Source organism: Abrus precatorius, unplaced genomic scaffold, assembly GCF_003935025.1.
Source record: "Abrus precatorius isolate BTA unplaced genomic scaffold, Abrus_2018 Scaffold2, whole genome shotgun sequence".
Taxonomy (NCBI): Eukaryota; Viridiplantae; Streptophyta; class Magnoliopsida; order Fabales; family Fabaceae; genus Abrus; species Abrus precatorius.
Window position 1 is genome coordinate 10,029,729 of NW_020874362.1, and position 23,797 is coordinate 10,053,525.

General features: G+C 32.8%; 2 protein-coding genes and 1 non-coding gene across 5 annotated transcripts; all 3 read left to right on the forward strand.

Annotated features, from left to right (window-relative positions):
- Window positions 1–7,529: 7,529 nt before the first annotated feature.
- LOC113858261 lies at window positions 7,530–12,052 on the forward strand. Of its 3 annotated transcripts, none has more exons than XM_027490807.1 (3): window positions 7,530–7,978; window positions 8,451–9,580; window positions 11,366–12,052. In XM_027490807.1, the coding sequence occupies exons 1-3, from the start codon at window positions 7,639–7,641 to the stop codon at window positions 11,432–11,434; spliced, it is 1,539 nt and encodes a 512-aa protein (XP_027346608.1). In that variant the 5' UTR covers window positions 7,530–7,638; the 3' UTR covers window positions 11,435–12,052. The 3 variants fall into 3 exon arrangements, with proteins under 3 accessions (XP_027346608.1, XP_027346609.1, XP_027346610.1); XM_027490808.1 differs by having other exon boundaries at window positions 7,575–7,978; window positions 8,451–9,584; window positions 11,370–11,996; XM_027490809.1 differs by having other exon boundaries at window positions 7,575–7,978; window positions 11,370–11,996.
- Window positions 12,053–16,263: 4,211 nt separating this feature from the next.
- LOC113859430 lies at window positions 16,264–17,601 on the forward strand. The gene is made up of 2 exons (XM_027492208.1): window positions 16,264–16,386; window positions 17,185–17,601. Exons 1-2 carry the CDS (start codon window positions 16,264–16,266, stop codon window positions 17,599–17,601), a joined length of 540 nt encoding a protein of 179 aa, XP_027348009.1.
- Window positions 17,602–19,738: 2,137 nt separating this feature from the next.
- On the forward strand, window positions 19,739–19,845 carry LOC113860389. The gene has a single exon (XR_003503842.1). It is a non-coding gene; the product is annotated as a small nucleolar RNA R71 (small nucleolar RNA).
- Window positions 19,846–23,797: the final 3,952 nt, after the last annotated feature.

Below are 23,797 nucleotides of genomic sequence, written 5' to 3' on the forward strand. Positions count from 1 at the left end.
ATTAGTTGCAATAATAGTCTATTTATTTAGCTATATTTATTAAGAATTCAACAAGCTTACAGTGACTCTTAAAATCGTTAAAAATGATTGTAATATTTTTATTTTATTTTAAATATTAACATATGTTTCCTTTTAATACATGCTTATCAAAATATAAGAAATTAATAGTGGAACAAAGAGATAAAACAAAGGGATATTTAATAATCTATTTAAGAAAGATAACGTATTTACAAAGATGGTTAGTGATAATATTATTCTTCTTAAGTGACACTTTTTAAATGAACAATGTTAGTAACATCCATTGGTAATCTTAATTAACCATTAATTGAGGGTACACTATGAAATGAAATGAGTTAGACTATTCAAATGACAAATAGGTAGAAATAGAAACATATGGTAACCTTAATATTCTATTCTTGAACCGGCTAGAGTGAATGAAAATAGAAATATATGGTGTGATAGATGTTTCTAGTGGGTAGAAATTATTAAAGTTCATTTACACGACTAAATGAAATGCTCAATGGTTTATGTAAATGAAACTTGATATGTGTCTTCGTGGGAAGGATTTATCATTGTATATGTATCCGTAAAAGCCTAACTAAACTAGGGCTTTTTTATTTTAATATTATAAATTAAAAACAAATTATCAATTTAAGGTTAATTTCAAACTATTTCCCTATCTAGAGTTTTTTGGCCATGTGACAAAGATTTCGCCAGAGTAGCTGGCGAAACATTTCATAATTTTATTTTTTTTTAATTAAATTTTGCCATAAGAGTTGCGAAATTTAGTATAGTGACACGTGTCGTATCTTGAGTAGTTTCGCACATTTGATGGCAAAAATATTTTTAAATTTCGCCACAGGTCTAACGAAATAAATGAGATCATGCCACGTGTCAACATCCCTTAAATTTGCAAATTTAGTGGCAAAAATTATTAGTTATTTCTCTGGTCATTCTGCAAAACACATATTTTTATAAAAAATTTCGCAAACAATGTGGCAAATTTTGAACATTATATATACCCACTCCATGCACCTCCCATTTTCATCGAAGAATGGCAAGTTTGAAGAAAACCGTATGTTTAATTTAATAAATTTATTATTTAAATTTTAAATTATGAAATTATTTATTTTTAATTAAATAAATTATTAAATTAATGAATGAGTATTGTTTGACTTTTTATGTTGATTTTTGTAAAAAATAAATATTAAATAAAGTTTAATTGTAAAAATACAGGATGAGTGAGATTGTTATTATTATATATTTGAATGGTAGAATCTACGAAGGAAATGAATGAGTAAGTTTTGAAGGAAGTAAGAAAGTGGTTCAGATAAAGTATGGAATAAGTTTTAAAGGATTGGAAAGAAAAATTCATTTGAAACTTAATTTTAATCATAATCAAGCTATTTCTAGATTAATTTATCATTTTTTGATTGATGAAAATATTAGATAGTATACAGCTTTGGATATATGTGATGGTGAGAATATTGATTGCATAATAAATGCATTTCAACAACAATGTAGTAGAAATATTATTGAGTTCTATGTAGATATTGCTGTTGGTGGAAGTTCATCAGTGTCGTTGCAAATTATGAGTTTAAATTTATCTCTTTTTCATCAAAATTCTAGGACTTTTGTGAGTTGTGATGGTAGTAGAGGTAAAATTAATTACGTTGTAATATCTTTTAAGTAGTATATGTAATTGTTGGAATTAAAAGTGATAAATTTATTGCAATAAAGGAGTTAGGAATGATGCTGATGAAAATAATGAAGACTCAGATGCAAAGAGTTACACTGATAGAGATGATGAAGCAAAAATTTTGTTAGACAGTTTTTCTTCTACTGATATTGAAGTCAAGTTTCATTCCAACTTAAATATAAAAGTAACCGAAAATGTAGGAGGTAATGTGGAATAAATTCAAAAATTTGTTGTTTTTAGTTATTTATTTAAATATTAATGCTAAAGATTTTGGCAAAATAAAATACAAGAGATATAATTCCTTTTTGGAATGTTACTCCACAATATAAGTATATTAATTGAGAATATCTTGATTAAGAAATCAATGAAGAACATTATGAAGAAGTCACTTCATGGGTTGAAGGAGATCTTTTATTCGTTGGGTTGTTATTTGACAGTAAAGAAGATGTGAAAAATGCATGAAAACATTACGCAATGAGAATTTATTGAAGTTATTTTGTGGCTAAGTCTAAACCAACATATTTGTATGTTAAATGCTTAAACCATAGCAGTGGTTGTCCATGGAGAGCGAGGGCTTTATTGTTGAAGAATACAAATAAGTGAAAAATTACTAGATGGGGTGGTTCACATACATGTGTCAATCTGAGAATTTATCAAGATCATCAGAAGTTAGATTTTGATTTAATTTGTTCATGCATTCTTAGTAAGACAAATATTAATTGCATTTTTATTTTTTACAATGACATTCTTATTAACTAGACCAATTTTATTTTATATAGGAATGGTGAATGAAGAATCATCGGTACATATTTCATTGATACAAGAGCAAATTTGTTCTTAGTTTGGATACAAAATTTCATATAAAAAAGCTTGGAAGACGAAGCAAAAAGTCACTGTTAAAGTATTTGGTGATTGGGATGAATCACACGCTATCTTGCCACGTTTATAAAATTAAAACAAAATAGTATGTGGTTGGTCATCAAGTGGATAATAGGTTTAGAGTCTTTGAACGGTTATTCTTGTAATTCAAACAATGTCATGAAGCTTTTAAATTTTGCAAACCTATATTACAAGTGGATGGGACGTTCTTATATGGTAAGTATCGTCATATTATTGTAACAACTCAAGATGGAAACAATTGTGTCCTTCCAATAGCTTTTGCAATTGTTGAAGGAGAAATATTGTCAGCATGAAAATAGTTTTTGGTATTGATTTGTTTGCATGTTATTGATAGATCGAGAGTTTGTTTGATATCAGATAGGCATCAAAGTATAAAAAGGGCTATGTCAAATCCACACATTGGGTGGCAACCTCCAAAAGCGTATAATTTATATTGCATTCGTCATATTGCATTCGTATAATTTATGAATTCTTACGTGCATTATTTTAATGTTCTGAATGTTGTATATGTAGGTTATGCACCTTCGAATGTCATATTTAAGCAAAAGTTAACTAGATTTCGTAATGAATCTGAAGATATACAAAGGTAGATTGACTACATATCAAAAGAGAAATAGGCATTATCTTATGATGACGAAGGACGACGTTATGGACACATGACCACAAATCTTTCAGAAGTAGTGAATAAGGTATTGAAAGGTGCTAGAAACCTGCCTATAACTGTACTCGTTAAGGTCACGTATAGACAATTGGTTGAATATTTTGTGAAGCATGGAAAATAGGCTATGTCTGACCTTCACAATGGAAGTATATTTTGTCGTAAAGTCATGTTACAAATTCAAACAAATCAACAAAAAGCTTCATCACACCAAGTTCGTCAGTATGACATACAAAGAAAAAGTTCTGAGGTTGAAGAAGCATTTGATCCAATAACATAAAAAGGTGGACACAAATGGACAGTTATATTGGATAAGAGATTTTGCGAATGTGAGAGATTTCAATCTTATCGAATTCCTTGTTCACATGTCATAGCGGCTTGTATAGCTGTGAGTATTGATTTTTGGCAATATGTTGACACAGTGTATTCAATTCAGTATGTCATAAATGCGTACTCCCCACATTGGTTCCCTCTTGGAAATGAATGCAACATCCTTACAAATAGTGAATGGAAGTTGGTGCCTGATGTCGAAAGAGCAAGAGGTAAGGATTGACCAAAGTCAACTCGTATTAAGAATGAAATGGACTGGGTTGAGTCATAAACCAGACAAAGGTGTTCCAAATGTAACGAAGTAGGTCATAATCGACGCCATTGTTCTCAACAAAACAATGTTGGTTAACAAATATTTTTTTTAAATGCATATTTAATGTATTCGTTTGGAACGTTTTAATGTTGTTTATCCCAATTATGAGTAATATGCGATGAATCTATAAACGCCATATCAATGCAATAGGGAATTAAGTAAACACTAGAAAAACCATACAAGTCATGAACATCTAATATGCAGTCTAAAATAAAATACTACATATAAACTTTGTCATTTCTGCTCCCCTCTATGTGCCTGATGATTGTGATCTTCTAGAGTCAAGATGCACAACCTTTGTCTATCTCGAGCTCCTCGATGGGGGTTTCGACGAACCTCTCCGAATGCAACAGTCTCACCAAACTCAGTATTAAGATTAATACCTGACTCAATAGGTCGTATTTGGTGATGGTATAGATTCACCTTGGGCGTATGGGGCACCTGGAGTCAATAGGGTTTGGTGCTTGTGAGGAGGTGTCATAAAATCAGGTCGTGGGCTGTATTCTTCTGATCCTGTAAATGGTGAAGATAGGGGTTGTGATGGCTGGTGGGTACCCTGTGATGAATGGAAATAAGTGGGGTCAATAAGCAAATGAGATGCCTGAAAAGGAAACTGTGATGGTATAAGAAAGACACCATCAGGTCGCTTTAGTATAGTCAGGACAGCCCACTCTACTGCCTGCACTTGTCTTCGTCGACGTCCTAAACCCCTTTTTCTCTTCGTTGTCGCGGTTGGTCCATGTGTAGGTTTGGATCGATGGGATTACCACTCTGTATAGGAGGATCTGAAGATGAAACAAGCTCTAATGTTCGATCTTACTCCTTCTTCAGTGATAGGAGAGTCTCATACTTCCTTTAATTCATGAAAGGTAAAGTAATCCTATCCATCAGTGCTTAAGTAGTGTAACCATTAGTGTAACTTTGTATATAAAAAATAATAATAGTGAACAGAGTAAAATCAAATATCAACATACATACTGATAAAGTTGATAAACCTGCATCCTAGGTCATTCAACGACGAGTGTGACTAACATACCATCGCATGTATTTTGAATTTGAGCTCAGTAAACCATACTGAGGCTTAATAGTTATCACCCAAAGTCGTCTACTCTCCTAAATTTCTAACATAACACTAAACTTCCTTGACCAATCTTCTCCAGTCTTTTACTTAAGGGTAAGGTCATGTAGCTGGTCAGGCTGGTAAGAAGCCTTTGGTATGTGCTGAACCATACCAAACTGACGCATTCTCGATCAGATTGATGCCACTCACATACTTGAAAACATATCAGTGGCACCATCGCCCTCCATAAGTCCATACCGTCTCTACAGATAGGTGGAAGCATGTTGATGAGTTCCATATTATATGGCACCCATACAATCTGTATTAGGACATAAAATTACAATTAATAACAAGTAATTTAATACAAGTAATTTAAATAAGTAAACTTAATATAAAAGTATGTTATAATACCTCATCACGTTCTAAACGATAAAAAAATATAGCTATAGTACTGGCCATCTTTCTTCCCCTTTATTAAACCCTAGGATAACCATCTGCAAGTAATATAGACCATCCAAACTATACAGTCAAACAATGTTCTCCATATAAAGTGAAAAATACGTAGAAAAATAGTAACATTACTTACCTAACACTATAGGGAAGATACAGATGTGTATGGGGGGATTGCTTGGTGCTATCTGGGGAAATCTATCCCAAGCCCACATTACAATCAATGCATCAAGTCCTCCAATAGCAACACGATCAATATTGGTGGCCATGCATAGCTCTCGGTACAAATAACCTAGAATTATAGAACCCCAACTATATTGATCGGTCAACTCGAAATCTTCAAGCAAAGGCAAGTACCTCACAGATACCTTACTGTTTGACCGATCAGGAAGCATAAACCCTCTAATAAGCCTCAATATATATGTCCTAGAAAATCGAGTAACATGCAGTGGATTCTGATTATGCATGGCAATATGAGTAAAGTGCTTGTCCAACCAACTCATCTTAACGAAACTCCTTACGAAAACATCTGATCCTAGTCTGATACCTAGGCTGTCTTCAACAATCTGAGCCCAATCACTTCTAGTGGGTGCTATAATAGGTCTCACATCTATGCGTAATCCTAAGAGGATAGCAACATCATGAAGAGTAATAGTACACTCTCCAGGAGACATGTAAAAGGTGTGCGTCTTAGGCCTCCACCTTTCTACTAATGCAGTAATCAACCCCACATATAGGAGAAACTGAGACAAGTTAGTCACTTCAATAAAACCTGCTAACTCAAGATATGGAATAATTTCTTCAGGAACACCTTTAATCCACTAGGAATATTTTGACTCTTCCTAACCCTCAACATTGAGGTGATCATGTTCATCCCAAATATGTTCAAAAACATGAATACTTTGAAAACGAAGAAGTGATGGATCTTCTGATCCTGGATTTAATATATAGGTGTAAAAATTATTTTATTACAATGAAAATAAATATAAATCATTATTATAATAATTGAATTATTTTAATTACCTAATTTTCTATTTTTTTTAATTTTACAAATATATAACAAATATCAAATACATCATATTAATAATATTATGCTCATATATTATATGAAATGAAATTTGAGCTATTTTTTTAACAGCTAATTATAATATTACATTTTAATTTACTAAACTACAACTTAATTTTATTAAAAATATGTTAATCTATATACAAATTAATATAAAAATATTTAAAATTATAATTTCTTTTTACTATCTTAAATAAACCTTAGGCCAAATATTTTACTACTCACCGACTACTTAATCACTTACTTCAAATTTAAAAACAATCAAAATACAATTTTTATCATTTGTCAGATTTTATCAATTTAAAAATAACATTTCAATATATAAATTATACCTGAACACGTGCAAAAGTTAAAAATTTTGAGGCCAAAACACATATAACAAATAGAATTTATAGAGTGATTTTGGAAAAAAATGTAGCACGACGGAAGAAAAAGCCAAAATGAAAATCGGAGAAGAAGAAGAAGGGCGGGGGACGGTTACAGTATGGCCGGACACATGTCAATACGTCAATGGTTTCGCAAAAGGTGTGGCGAAACAGCTTTTCACCTGGAGAATCACGAAACAACTAGGATGTTGCCATGTGTCCTAAAAAATTCCGAGCCATTCATTTTGAATATTTTTTATTGTTTCTATAGTGACTTTCACGATTTTTGGGGGAAACTTTAAAATTCTTTTGCTACATGTCGATTTCCTATTATTTTCGCTTTGTTGGTAAGGAAATTAGGCCAGTATTTCACCAATCAAATAGCAAAATCATTCATTGTATGACTAGGGGTTTCATTTTTATTATTTCGCACTTTTGGTGGCGATTCACGAAATAAAAAAATTTAATAATTAATATGCTTCGCTAGTTGCTTTGACGAAATTCTTTGCCATGTAGTCAAAAAATCTCATACAGAAAAATAGTTTGAAATTAACTATAAATTGATAATTTAATTTTTAATTTACAATATTAAAATAAAAAAGAAAAAATATAGAGTTCTTATGCACAAATCTAATAAAAGAATTAAAATAATCTAAATTTAAATTTACAAGGTTTTTTTTGTTTTTTTAAATTAAAGACAATCACTTTCTTGATAGCTTTGGTTATTCGACGACGTGCAAGGTGGGAGCCGTTTAGCCGATTTTCTTCCTCCATCGCGTTAGGGTTTGTAAGAAGAAATGATCGACTTGTTCTTGTCGGAGCCCAATTGGAACGACGCCGTAGAGGATGACTCCACCAGATTCAGAATCTCCCTTTTCAACAACTTGGAAACCGTTATTTGGTCGACGGTGGGTCGCGCCGAAGCACGTCTATGGCTCTGCAACGCCGTTGGGGGATTGAGCTCCGTTTCGTTTCTTGAACAGCGTGACCTGTTTCGGAATTTGCTCAGAACTCAGGGGCTGAAGCATAGTTCCGCTTTGGCCTCCCAGCTTCTTCATTTGATGTTCGACACGTGGCCCCAGGAACTGGGCTCCGTTTTGGCTAACAGAAGTCGCGTGCTCGAGAAATTTTTTGAAGGTTAGCTTTGTGTGCAAGCTCTGCGTTCCTTTTTGTTGCTTTTTTCTTTGTTCATTTCTTGAGTGGGGGTTGCAAGGTTTTAATTGCCGTTACGGTGGAGTTGTAGTTACTGAAATTGCTGGAAATTGTTATTGAATGTGGCTTATGCTGGCACAATTGCGGTCGCATTATGACTGTGTAGACCACTTTTATTTTTGTTTCTGCAGTGATGGTTGTTTATAGAGATAGCTTGTTGCCCTTTGTTTTAAACAGTGTAATGTTTGTTGATTTTACATTATTGTAACTGCTTAGTGGTTTCTTTGTTGAACTTGTAATTGGATGGTGATGTGATATTTATTAAATTGGATTTTACTTATAAATCTTGATGATAGCAAACCATGGGTGTGGAGCAGGTGTTCGTTTGATTGATTTTTTTTTTTTTTTTTTTTTTTTTTTTTTGAGTTTTCATTGTGTAACTCGTGGTGGGATGCAGGTAATCCTAAGCGTGTATTGGCGTGGTTTTCTTACTCTTCATCTGGTGATGGATTAGAGCAAGGGAAAGGTTTCAGGGCACTATCCCAGTTTGCATTTATAAATAGGGATATTTGTTGGGAGGAGCTGGAGTGGAAAGGAAAGCATGGGCAGTCGCCAGCAGTGGTTGCTACGAAGCCCCATTATTTTCTTGATTTGGACATCCAGCGAACAGTAGAAAATTTTCTTGAAAATGTTCCTGAATTTTGGTCATCTGATGAGTTTGCTGAATCGGTGAAAGATGGTGATATTTTTCACATTGATAGGTCATTCTTTGTGCTTTATTTCGTTGATTTAATGTATAAAGAGGATTTAAAAGATGTATGGGATGTCATAAACGAATTCTTCATGAGACAGCCTTTCTCCTCTTTATGTGGGCATCTTCTTATTACTCTTGATGACCAGGACTTGTGCTACTTTCTGGAATCGCTTTGTAAATCTCTTGGCCCAAGAATGGAACTTCACCATGTCAATGATGTCTCTCATTTGTTTGTGATTGTACTTTTTAAGTGTGGTGTTTATGGATCTATTGACCAGTTACTGCTGTTAAATGCTGTCATTACTCGGGGGAGGCAACTTCTACGCCTTTTACGTGATGAAGAGAATCGGGATCTACAGGAAAAAATAAATGAAATTGTGTCAAAAATATCTGAAATCCCAGGCAATGCTAACAGCTGGATCCCAATCTTCAAGAACAGAAGTAAGAAGAAAACTATAGAAGCAATAAAATGTCTGTCACTTCAGGCTTGGGTTCTTTACTATAGATTGTCACAAGAATGCCAGACCCCTGAGTCCTGGGAGTCTGTCTTTACGAATAATCAAATTGGTTTTCGCAACTCTAATAAACATGCATTACTAGATGAAGATGGGCCATCAGAAGAAGATTGTTCTAGTTTTGATTGTAGTTCTTCCGTTAGAGTTAAAAATAGGAGGAAAAAGAGGGCCAGAAAGAAGAAAAGGAGAACTTATGATTGCAATGAAGATGATGAGGAGCTGCTACATTTTGATTCTGCAAGCAAGAAGTTGGTCTTTCTGTCAAATACTAGAAGTTGGTTGCTTTCAACTGATGGGTACACTTCAGTATGGAGCAGTGTAAGTTCTATATCTTTGAATAAACTGTTAAGCTGATAAGACTTAAGTAGACAGAACTTTATTTGCAGCAGTAAAAAATCTTAGATTTTGGGCGTAACTCTGCCAAATGCCAATAGATGATGTCTGTCATTTAATTGCATTTAGCTGCCCCAACAAAATGGAATTTACATTACCTGAAAATAAAAGTAAGATTCACCTTAGTAAATGAATTTGAACCAGTGATTGTGGACATGGAACTGCATGACTACATTGAAATTAAAAATGTTCACGCCTGATATTTGTTTTGATTGTCAAAATCTTCAGAATAGCTGGATTAACTTTTAATCATTGATTTAAGGAACCACAAACGTTTAGAAAAAATAACAGTGTCGTGTGAGTCATGTCATACTTGTGTAGGATACTTGATGAACCCTAGGAATGCTCCTATCTGCATTTTATAAACTTTTTAAGCTTTTATGCTTTTATACCAATACAGATGGAATAATCACAATAATTATATATATTGTAGCATTTTATGATGATTTTATACTAATTTATACATTCATAACCATGTTGCGTCCTATGATTTTTAAAATTTACCTTATTAGTTATCACAATAGTTGTCAATAGCTTGTGATAGTGGCAGTGCGTGGCAGAGTAGCCTTTGGCTGCCATAGATTTGGCATAGTGGAGCAACGGCCATCACAGCTGTATTTGTGGTGCATTAGCGCCATCACAATTAAAGATATCAACTTCCCTTTTCTATCCTCAAAACGAAGCAATTTTTTGGGTTTTTTAAGGGTGAAAAAGACTTCTAATATTATAGAAATAAGCTGATTTTTCCTTTTTGCCCTTAAGGTGACACAGTCTTGAGGTTTTTTCAGGGTAAAATAGTCTTCTCAGTTTTCTGACCTAACCTCACTTTTTCCCACGTTTTTCTTCTTCCTTTCTCTGTTCAACACCCCCTCCTCTCATCTCTAACCCCACTTTTTCTCAACTTTTTTTCTTCTCCCCTCCTCTGTTCGACGCACCCTCGTCTCATCTATGTCTCTGTTCTGCTTTGCAACATCTCCAATCCAGCAGAGTCACTCATCTTTGATGACTTCTCTGGCAAAATCCACTTCCTTTCTTCTCTCTTTTATGATTCTACAGTACTGCCTCTGTTATGTTCTCCTGGAAATTCTACTTTCTTTCTTCTCTTTATGTCTTTTGTTGATAATTATTCGTATGATTTATTTATGAATATTTTTTGAGCATTATATACATAATTATCTGCATATGTATATATTTTATATCCATTAGAAACCTTTCCAGCTTAATGCTATACTGCTGTAGCGTTTTGAGGATCGCTGCTATCCAGGATTGACATCTATGGTTATCACTATGTCCATGTACTATATTTAGGTCTTCTGTCATATCCATGCTTTCTAGTCTATATAGATCAACAAATTTGTCTTGACATACCTAGTTTTTTTATATGATTAGCTTTGAATTTAATTAGTATAATTGTTATAGATACTTGATTATTATTTGTAAACTAGTTACTGTTTAATTTGAGGATTATATCTATCTTTTGATTACCTATGTTCAAATATCTTTGAACTGAATTTGCCCCTCCCAGTCAATCTGTGGTTAGTTGTATAATTTTGTAGTTCTAGTTTTTGTTGTCCCTGTCCAGCCAATTTTGAATTTTCTATTTGGAACACACATCTCTAAGATATAATATTGGAAAATTTGTAGTTGTTGGTATAGGTGAAAGAACGGACATTACTGTTGCACTGATTTTACAATTCCTTCTTTTTCTAGGAAGATTTACCTGAGTACCTTCATAGACAGTGCTTGTCTAGATGGATGATATGGCTTTTCGAAAAATGAGGTCGTGGCCCTGCTTTGATTTATCTACCAAAGAGATGTGACATCTCAACATCAAACTGTGTGATGGCAAGATGTCCAAAGTTTTGGTGTCTCCCACTCTGTTCATGAAAGCATAGTGTGATTCTTGAGTCCGCTCTTGGCTATTGCGGGTGATCTGAAAAACTTGCACATCATTTTGAAGATTCTCACAGACGTAAATGAGACTTCCTGTGGATGGAAAAGATCTGAGAAATTACATGAACAGGAAGCCTGAGAACTCCCTCAAAACGATTAGACTCGGGTTCATTGTGAACATGTCGAAGTGATAAAAGCTTTGCTTCTGCTTCATTAACTGCTAATGTCTTATGATTGGCAACATGGGTTATCATCCATATGGCCTAAAATTCTGAATTACACATAAGTCTAACTTCCAACGTTGCTACGATCATTCATATTTGCAGGAAGAACACGCCCAGGCAAGTTATAATGCTTAGTTCCATCACTAATTTTCTAACAGCATGTTACATCTAGTTGTATTTATATTCGTACTACAATTCATAGCATTTCTTATTTGCTGATAAAGACGGGGTGCACTTGTTATTTATATGCCATTATGAGTATTATCCACTTACAACAATTAAGAACCAATTAACTTGCTCTTAAGGACTACTCCAGAACTGTGAGGAAAGTGGAAACCAACGAAACTTAGGAACCTAAATATGATTATTATTATTATATGATGGGTAATACCCCTTTCTCTTTCCAACACTATCCTTAACTGGGAAAAATTACAAACCTTTCTATAGTACGTAATTTTGTGAAGCCACATTAAATTAAGAATAAAATGTCAGTGAAAAGTAATGTAAAAAGAGATGAAAATGAATGATATTTTACAAAGTTGATTACAATGTCTAACCTGTCGACTTTCATCCATCAAACCTAATCTAATGCACTTCCAATCTACCTACTTGCTTGGACCAATAAAATGACTGGCACATCGGTTTACCGGTTGAACCAACAGGGTTGAGCTGAGTTTTATAATACTGATCCAAACACTTTTATCAAGAACCTTTTTGGTTTGTATAGACGGTGCAAATTCTGTCCACTCTAGTTTTTTCGTTTTTTCAATTTTAAAACTAAAAACAATTTTTTAGAATAGTAAGTTAACGGGTTCTAATCCAAAGTATATTGAATCGGATAGACGTACGTTGAGATCAAATCCTCCTTTGGGAAGTTTCTACTTGTTAATTGAGGATGTGCTTGATAAATTTTTCAAATAAATTAATTGATTAATTATTTTTAAAATATAGAAATTTGATGGTTGAAGCAAAACAAGTTTTGAAGGACAAGCTAATTCAATATCACATTTTGGTTAATGAAACCATGCAATTTTTTTTTTTTGATAGGTTGGTTGCAACTTAGCATTTAAAAAACACTTCTCAATCAATTTGAATTTGATAAAAATGCTGACTACACTTCATGCTTGAATATCGTATTTTAATCAATAAAATAATATAAAATTTGGTTACATTAATTTCAAGTATTTTAGAGGAATTAATTGTCATGACCCAAAATTGAGCGCGTGACTGATGTTAATGCTAAATTACTAAGAAAGATCACTTATCAAGTATATTTAGAAGAAAATAAACAAAATAATAAATTTTTTTTGAACAGTGTAACAAATTTATCAAAAGTTTTGTGAATTAATCTATAATTCAACTATAGTAGAAGGAAGGGTAGACACTTAATATTAATACTATTTGCCTATTACATAGTTAAAATAATAATTTTAACTCCCTAACATTTGTAAAAATTTAAGGTGTAACAAAAAAAAATTAAAAAGCTCATTGTAATAATGGAGTCTGAGTATATACTAACACGGTAAGTGTGGATGCATGACTAGAGAGCTAGTGATCAACAAATTTGAATATCTAATAAAGTTTTAGAAAAAAAATTAGATCTATATTTATATTCAAAATTTTAAAATATATTTTTCCTAAAAAAACATGATAAGAACTTTTATATATATATATATATATATATATATATATATATATCTTAGAGTTATGAGTAAAACTTAGAACACAAACTTTAAATTTGTTCAATAATTGGTGGCAGTACTACATTTTCTTTAAAGTACTATTTCTAACTTAAAAAATTTACCTAAAGTTATCTATGTTAAAGAGAACATAAACGAATTACAAGAATTGTTTAAAAATTTTTAGAAAGATGAGTTAAAATATGAAAATAGACTTATATAAAGAAATGAGAAATTGAGAAGAAAGAAAGATTCGTATAAAGAACATCGATTGAAACAAATCAAACAAAATTACGAAGAAATGGAACAATAAAATTAAAAGACTAAATTAAAAATTCGTATAAAGGTAAACTAATTTGGAACAATAATAAAAATTAAAAGACTAAATTAAACTAAAAACATGTTGAAGAAAAAAATTAAAAAATAAAGTTAAGAAACTAAATCACTAATTTAACGAAATAGATTTCTATTATAATTTTTGATTATTTACATAATAATAAAGAAATAATATCTGATGATAATGAGAGGATGTGTCATGGATTTTTAAACACAAGAAAGGTAAACTAAAATTGTAATAAGATAATTAAAAATTGAAAAAAATGGAGTTTATAAAATACAAACGTTATATGAATTAGGTTTAAAAAAAAAAAATACAAGTTAGTAACAAATTTATTTATTATTTTTAGGTTAAATTATAGGGTTGGTCCCTTAATTTTTGTGTTTGTTTTAACTTTGTCTTGTAACTTTTTTTTTTTTTTTTAATACAAGTCTTGAATGTTTTTAATTTGTTCCAAGTTAGTCATTTTAAAGTAGGCATTTAATGTTAGCAACGTTTTTGTCCTACCTGGCACTACTGGTGTTAGTTTTGACCAGGTGAATTCCAAATTTGCAATATAATGAATATCTAACTTAATAATGACTAAATTAAAATTTTAAATAAAAAGTAAAATTAAATTTGTAAATTTAGGGTTCCTAACATCATCATCATCATCTCTGCTTCCTCCATTTTCACGTGAGCCTCCATTGTTGCTGTGAGAATCAATAACTCAACCTACTACTAGGACTACATATTGAACGAGTTCGGTTGGATTTGGGTCCAAAATAGCCAGCCCAAGGAAAATTAAATGAAATATTTTTGGCCCATTCTCAACCAATTTGTGCTTCGGGTTAGTTGGGTTGCAGGTTGGCATATATTCGAGTTACTCGAGTAGCTTGTTTTGTCTTAAGCTTTTCACTTTTTTGTAGTTGTTATTGTCTTTGCCACTATTGTTGCTTTTGATTTTGATATCTTGCTCGACCATCATCAACTTATCCCTAAAGGAATGTGTGGCAATGAAAACAATGTTGTCGTGTTTGAAATCATCAAGTTTCATGGTGATTATATATATAATGATGAGGTTGTCATCTTTAAGGTTCTAGAGTGGTTGTGTATGTAATGATGAAGTTGTCGTCTCTAAATAAACGATGATGGATATTTGGCAACAAGTTAAGCAAAAATAACTAAGAAAAATGGATTACAACTTGCAAGAGGGGTATAATGTCCCTTTTGAATACCTTATTATTGGTAGGATTTACCACACTCTTTGTCTATATATATACAGAGATTTGATCAGGACACTAGATGCCATGAATAATCGTTTGTGTTGTGCGCTCTTATATTCTTGATTTGCAAGAATGTCAATTAATTGTTTGCTAGTGTGACCTATTTGATATTTCAAATAGGAATTTATGTGAATTGTTGGACTTGATTGCATATGAGTACATGTGTAAATGATAGTTTGTTGATATGTATACTTGATTTTTTGAATTAGAACTATGGCTGGTAGAGGTAAACCTGTTGGGACTACGAATGAAATTTTAGCTAGAATGATGCAAGTCCTACAGACTCTGGTACACAATTAGGACGGTGAACCAGCTGAGTACCGTGGGTTGTCATCATTCACAAAACACAATCCTCAAAATTTAAAGAAAAGTTTGACCCAGAGAGAGCCCAAAGGTGGATAATTGACATAGAGAAGATCTTCAACACAATTGGCTGTCACGAAGAACATAAAGTGGTTTATGTCACATGTGTTGTTCGAAGAAGCAGAAGATTGGTGGAGGTTTGCAAGTCAGACCTTGCCACATGAAGATGGATCTATCTCTTGGGAGACGTTTAAGACAAGCTTTTATGGAAACTACTTTCCTAGAGATCTAAAAAAGCAGAAGGCCAAGGAGTTTCTAGAGCTAAAGCAAGGGAACATGTTCATGAGAGAATATGCTGCAAAATTCTGTGAGCTGATGAAGTATTAGCCTTACTTTCAGCACAAGGGCGATGATAAAGATTTGTGTGCCAATTCAAGAATGGGCTCAGAGCCAGTATACCTACAGCGTTTAGCGTGTTCCAACTGACGGACCTGCCAACGTTAGTGAGCAAATGTCGAATCTTTGAAACTAACTCCAAAGGGACGTCGCTAGACACCAGAATTAGAGGACCGGTAAGGCAAGATCGAAGACCTCCAAGGTTTCAAGGAAGACCATATGCAAGTGCAAATTAGTCTCAGGCTAGTAGAACCATACCTCATAGGGGTAACAATAGCAGCAACCCCAATTTTCCCTGAGGCCCAATAAAATGCATTTGGTGCAAATGACCTCATAGAGTGCAAGATTGCCCGAAACCACCTACGAAGTGTGATTATTGCAAAAGAATGAGACATACGACGAATGTTTACTGGCACATACCATAGAGGAGTGGAAGCATAAATGGAAGCAATAGGCCTACATCTAGGGCAGCGACGGATGAAAACCCAATGTCCAGAGCAAGGTGTTTGCTATGAATGGGTTTGAGGCATCAAAGTTGGATGATCTTATTAGAGGTAAATGCAGCATGAAAGACAAACTTATCAATGTTCTATTTGACTCTGGTGCTACACATTTCTTTATTTCTTTGGGTCATGTACGTTGTCTTGAATTGCTTGTATCTTCTCTACCATGTAACATTATAGTATTTACTCTTACGAATAAGCTTGTTGTAACTTTGATGACACACAAAGAGTTTGTTGCTAACCCTCATCCAAATATGCAGAAAAATTAATATAGTTTAGGATGCAAGCCTAGGTTGTCTCCAATGACATTGGTTGAAAATATACATCAAACATATTGTAAACAATAACTCAGAAAGCAAGTAAAAAGAGGGGTTTTGTAGTTCCAAGTGCTAATTACTTAATCAGAAAATTAAATTGTAGCCACGCGTAACTCTGCATCATCTGGAAGTCTTTGTAGTGTCTACTATCATTTACTATAGTAGACAAGCGCAGGTCTAAAGCATTTTTGGCTCTCTGTAGTGTCCACTATTGCATGTGATAGTAATTACGTTGGCCTGCCCCTTGAATTTGGCTTATAACATCTGAAAGTAGTTACTTTCACCTCAAATTTTCTCAAAAGCTAAAAATCCATAGAATGAATCTAGAAATTCCTGCACACTTATTCAAATAATCAAAATTGTAAAATATATCTGTGTAAATTAGTGTAAATTAATTAAAAATTAAGAAACTTATAGGATTTGACCTAAATGAGATTTTCATGATATTTACACTTTTTAAGTCTATTTTTTTCTATTAAAAAACAATAAAAAGGTAAGAAAAAATTCAATAAAATGTGGATTTATCAAACTTCACACATATGTTTAGGTTGTCCAGTAATAATCCATGGTAGGAATTTGATAGTAGATTTGATTTGTCTACCCTTTTCTCAGCTTGATATTGTATTGGAAATAGATTGGTTGTCATCGAATCACGTCCTTCTTAATTGTAAAGAGAAGACACTAATTTTCGATACTGGTATGCAAGAAAATTCTAAATTCCTAAGTAAGGGTGACTCAAGAAACATGATCAATGCTAAGGCCTTCATGGTATTGTTCTCTTCAGAGGTAAAGAAGAGTGTGGAGGTTGAACAAATACCGGTAGTGAATGGATTTTTAGAAGTTTTTCCGAAAGATATAACTGAATTGCTGCTAAAGAGAGAGATTAAGTTTACTATTGACCTTACTCTCAAAGCCAGTCCAATCTCTATTGCACCTTATAGGATGTCACCAGTTGAATTAGTTGAGGTGAAAAAGCAAGTGGAAGATTCATTGCAGAAACAATTTGTGAGACCTAGTGTATCACCTTAGAGAGCGCCTGTGCTTTTGAACCGCCAATTAAATAAAGTGACAGTCAAGAGTAAGTATCCCCTTCCCAGAATAGATGATCTGATGGATCAATTGTGAGGAGCGTCAATGTTTTTAAAAATTGACTTGCGATCGAGCTATCATTAGATTCGGGTAAAGAATGAATATATTCCTAAGACAACGCTCAAAACTCGTTACGACCACTACAAGTACTAAGTTATGCCTTTTGGTGTGACTAATGCTCTGGCAGTATTCATGGATTATATGAATCAAATCTTCCATCAATATCTAGACCAATTTGTGGTGGTATTCATAGACGATATCTTAATATATTCAAAGAGCCATGAAGAGCATGTTGAACACTTGAGGATTATCCTGTAAATTTTAAGTGAAAGGCAATTGTATGCAAAGTTCTCATAGTGTGATTTTTGGCTATCGCAGATATAATTTTTGAGACACATGGTGTCAAAGGAGGAAATCATAGTAGATCCAGCAAAGGTTGAAGTAGTAACTTAATGGTCAAAACTTACAACTTTGACAGAAGTTCGAAGTTTCTTAGGATTAACTAGTTACTACAGAAAATTTGTTGAAGTTTTTTTTAAGATAGGATTACCCTTGACGAAGTTGACTTAGAAAGGAAAGGATTTCAATTGGAATGAAGATTGTGAAACGAGCTTCCAGAAACTTAAAAAAAAAGCTGACATTTGCACCTATTTTAATTTTGCCTGATCCAGAGTAGAAATTTAAGGTTTATTATGATGCTTCAAGACAAAGACTGTGATGTGTTCTAATGCAAACTGGAAAAGTAGTTGCTTATGCTTCTAGACAATTGTGACCTCATGAAGTCAACTATCTTACACACAACTTGGAACGAGATTCGAAGTCTTCAGCGACTACAAGAGTCTAAAATACTTATTTGACCAGAAAGAACTAAATATACGACAAAGGAGGTAGATGGAATTCATGAAGGATTACGACTTCATGTTATCCTACCATTTTAGGAAAGCGAATGTAGTTGAGGATGCTTTAAGTAGGAAGTCTTTGCATATTTCAGCCATGATGGTGAAAGAGTGGGGGTTGATTGAAGAATTTTGAGACTTAAATTTAGCAATAGAAGTGCAACCCAAAAGCCCGTACCTTGGAACTCTAAAGATCAACGAAGACTTCTTGACTCAAGTTCAAATTGCACAACAAGAAGATCAATATTTGTAAGAAATGGTTCGATAGAAGGATGATGGTGTTACTCAAAGTTTGATAGAGGTACTAACTAACAAGTGTACTAGGTAGTTGTAGCAAGTAATAAAATTTGAAATTCAATATGAGCCCCAAGTATCGTCCACAAAGATCTTATTTCAATTACCACTTCACAATTCAACAATTAGTTGAACAAAACAATTCATTGAGAGGTTTATAACATGTAAAAATAAGAAATAAGAACAATAAAAGGTAATGGAATTGCTGTAAAATTAGAATACGAAATTTGTATTAAGAATACTATGTGAAAAATAGTTAGGAATCACTTCACCAGATTTTCAATTGCAATGTAATCATGTTCTGAACTCTTGAGAATTTTAATTGATTGATAATCAATTTCACTTCTTTAACCAAAGAACAATTCCTTGCCTCACTGATTCTAATACCTAATTAAACGTCCCTAATTCCTTTGGTGAAATTTAATCAAATACTGCATTAAGTTCTGGAAATTATAGGATTACTAGATTATGATACTTATTCCTAAGATCTCAATAACCTAGGCATATGATTCAGATATGAGAAACAAACTCAATTTTCATTGATGAAAATTCCTCTACAAAAATCACAAGTTGAGTATTCTGAATTGGAGCATCCTGTAAATTGTTTATTTGTTGAGTTAGTGCAACAATTTGTTCTGAAAACATTTGACTTTGTAGCTGGTTTTGTGTAAGAAAAGTCTCAAGAATTTTGGCTTCATATCCTCCACTCCTTGTAGAGTGTCTAGAATTAGAATTTTGATACATAGATGAAGCTATCATCTCTATAATTCGTTGAGCTTCTTCCAACGATTTCGTATTCAATGATCCTCATGTAGCTGCATCAATCATGGTTCTAGTGGCTGGACTCATTCCATTATAGAAAAGTTTCTAGCTGTATCCATTCCGGTATGCAATGGTGTGGACATTTCCTCAATAATTCTTTATACCTCTCCCAAGCTTCATATAAAGATTCCCCTTCTTGCTGCATGAATGATGTAATTTCTCCTCTTAGTTTGTCAACTTTAGATGGTGAAAAATACTTAGTAAGAAATTTATTAACAAGGTCTGCCCAAGTGGTATGCTTCCTTGTGGTTGAGCTTGCGGCTAACTTTTAGCTTTATCTCTTAATGAAAATGAAAATAGTCTCAATCTAATTGCATCCTCGCTAACTCCATTCATCCTTATTGTATCACAAAGCTGCACAAAGTTAGAGATGTGTAAGTTAGGATCATCCGAAATTGAACCAAAAAATTGATCTTGCTGAACTAAATGAAGTAAAGCTGGTTTTATTTCAAAATGGTTGGCTTGTATGGTAGGTCTGACTATAGAGGAGTTGTATCCATGCATGTTAGGCACTGCATAATGCTCTAAAGTTCTCATCATGTTTTGTTCAGCCATTATCTTCTCTTGAGGTGTTGGTGGTATAGGAGAAGGAATTTGAAGTTCTTCCGATTTAGGAGTAGAAGGTGTAGATTCCACTTCTTGCTCTTTCCTTGCTGAATTTTCTGCTCTTAATTCGTTTCTCAGGCTCCTCAATGTTCTGTCTATGTTTGGATCAAATACAAGAGCATTTTTGTTTTTATTTTTCCCATGCATATAACACTAAGAAAACTGAACACAACAGAAACACTAAAAGAAAATGATGAAAATACAGAACAATATAGTGTAGAAAATGTACTAGCAAAATATCCTATGAAGAATTAAGAAAGAAAGAAAACATCCAAACATTAACTACACAAAATACAGTAGCACAGAATTTATACAAAATTGGACAAAGAGGTATATAAGAAAACTAGCAGAAAATGTAATACAAAATTCAATGTATAAAAATAAAATTTTCAAAAAGAAAACAGAGAACAAATAGCTTAATCTAGTTGTCTCCTTGCTACTAATGATGTTGAAAATAAAGATCCACGACAACGGCGGCAAAAACTTGTTACTCAAAATTTGATAGAGATACTAACTACTAAGTGTACTAGGTAGTTGTAACAAGTAATAAAATTTATAATTTAATATGAGCCCCAAATATCATCCACAAGGATCTTATTTCAATTACCACTTCACAATTCAACAATTAGTTGAACAAAACAATTCATTGAGAGGTTTATAACATGTAAAAATAAGAAACAAGAACAATAAAAGGTAATGGAATTGCTGTAAAAACATAATACGAAATTTGTATTAAGAATACTATGTGAAAAATAGTTAGGAATCACTTCACTAGATTTTCAATTGCAATGTAATCATGTTCTGAATTCTTGAGAATTTTAATTGATTGATAATCAATTTCACTTCTTTAACCAAAGGACAATTCCTTGCCTCATTGATCCTAACCAAAAAGGTTTAGAACAACATTACAATGGAAGAAGGAGAAGTAAGAGAAGAAGAAGACAAGAAGCAGAAGAACATCTTCCAAGACCCAATCTTCAACCTGATTCCTCTAGAAATGATGCTTGAAAGTCGCTCCCAATCTCTTTCTTTGACTTCCCTTGGAAGTTAAAACAATTACAAAGTGATAAATAACAAAATGAACCAAAAGTCCCTTTTTTTGAACCTTTAACTTCTATTTATATGGTTTTTTTCCTGCCTTTTGCTTTTTTACATGTTAATCTCTGAGAATTCTAGCATCAAAGGTCTTCTAGAAGCTTCTAAAATTGAATTAAGAACTCAATTCGTCCAAAGTTGACACTTAGAAGTGATATTTAAAATTTTGTTATTTTTGCGTAGCTACTCTGGGCACTTGAAGTAGCTACGCGCTCAATTGCGTAGCTACTCTGATCACTTGAAGTAGCTACACGCACTGTGCAGTTCTGAATTAGCCTTATGCATAGCTACTCTAAACGCTTGGAGTGGCTATGCGCTCAATTGCGTAGCTACTTTGAACACTTGAAGTAGCTACTCTCTTGATCCTCATGAATTTTCTTCTTCAAAGTGTTCACTCTATGTACTCAGAGTGATTATACCCTTCATATAACACTTGATTCTTCATCTTTTAGGTTCAATTCCTCTACTTTTTTCACTTCAATCTTCAACTCAATTTCTCAGCTCAAGCTTCGGCACAAGATTAAGTCACTTTTAAGTCAAATTGTTCAGAATTGGACTAAAAATCTAAAAAATCAAAACTATTTACACAATTATGAATATTAATGCAATTTTTATGATATTTTCAAGTTTGCTTAGCACTTTACTACTTATTTATTAACAAAATTATATTAAAATTATGGTAAAATGTGGATTTATCACCACTCCAAACTTAGAATTTTGCTTGTCATCAAGCAAATCAAATCATATAAAGGGAAAAAATTAATCCACTAATTGAAATTAAGCAACAAAATTACTTTTTTTCAAAAATTTTCTATTTTTCAGTTCTATGTTTCTGATTTCTCGTTTTCAATCATCATGACAATCACACTGAATTAATCACATAATCAACAAAACTTGTCATCTAAGTTCAATTAATTCAGCAAAGTTTCATGTGGGCAAAGTTAAAAAACATGATTCACAGCTCACAAGTAGTGTTTCCCTTATCACTCAGTAGTGTTTAGGCTTAGTGTTTGCTCTCAAAATCATCATTTTTTCCACACTCTACCATAGGCTTGCAAATATTCTCAATCTCCTTTGCAAATATACAGTAAGTCACATATCAAGAGGACTTTTTCAGGTGAAATTGAGGTTAAAAGACAGGTAGGTGTTCAATCAATTAAGGAAATAATGTGGTTACTTTCAAACAGAAAAGATGCAATTCAAGTAAATGAATATTCAAAACTTAAATTTAGGTTACCTCATTTTTCTCGTTCATCCAAATTTGCACAGAATTTTCAACTTTATGCAGCATTTAAGGAATTATCATTGCATCAATTATGCAGAGAATTTCTTTTCCAATTCTTTTCTGTTTTTCACTTTTATTGTTTCTTCTTTTCAACACTTTGCTTTTCATTTTTCTTTTCAAATAACTTAGAGCTTTGCTGCTGCCCACCCCAAACTTAGAACTTTGCTTGTCCTTAAGCAATACAAAACAAGATGTCCACCCCAAACTTGTTTTAAAAATTCATCTTTGATTAAACTCAAATTGCCTCTTTCTAATTTGGATAGGACTCATGGTTTTTCAGCAAGACTTAGATTGAGGTTTTTCAAAGAAAAAGCTAAAGGCACAATGAGGCGAACTAGGATATTCTCAAACATAAGGGAGGTTCATTTAGGCTAGCTAAGCATGATCAAAGAAGGCCTCCATCATATATGTGAAATCCGCAAATTACATATTGAATTAAGAAACAAAGCAAGTTCTAGAGTTGCAGCAACAAATGAGATTAATTTCACACAACAAGAAATGTTATTCATGAGGCTCAATTCTCACCAAGGTATTTTAAAGTGAACATGTCAAATAATCAAGCTTACAATCAACTTTTCCAGAACTATATGCACACAGTGGCAAGACTATCTCATTTTGAAAATTACAAGTGTGATAATCATGTGAGAATAGAAAAAACAACTTAAAAAAATAAAAATAAAAATTCACAAAATTGCAATCAAATGCAGTGTATTCATAGAAGTCAGCTCATGATCTAATATAATATTTTTGTGTATTTCTGGAAATTTTTCAGTTTATGTGAAGCTAAACTCATGAATAAGAGGTACAAAATTCACTCCCCCTTTCATGGTAGCTGGTGCAAGTGTCAAATCTAAGTACTTAGGTGCTGTGTAATGGTGACATATTCTGCACAAAACACCAAGATTCCCATCAATAATGCAGAAAAACAAAATAGTAAAAAATACAGAAATATAAAACTAAATGAAATTTGTACTCCATTACTACTGAAAAAGTACTAAAATAAGTTCAGAACAGCTGACAATTACTACTATACTTGCAGAAATTAAAATTCCTAGCTGCTAAAAATTACATAATCTGAAAAGTAAAAGAAAGCTAGCAAAAACTAAATTTCTAAACTACTCTTCTGCATCCTCTTTAT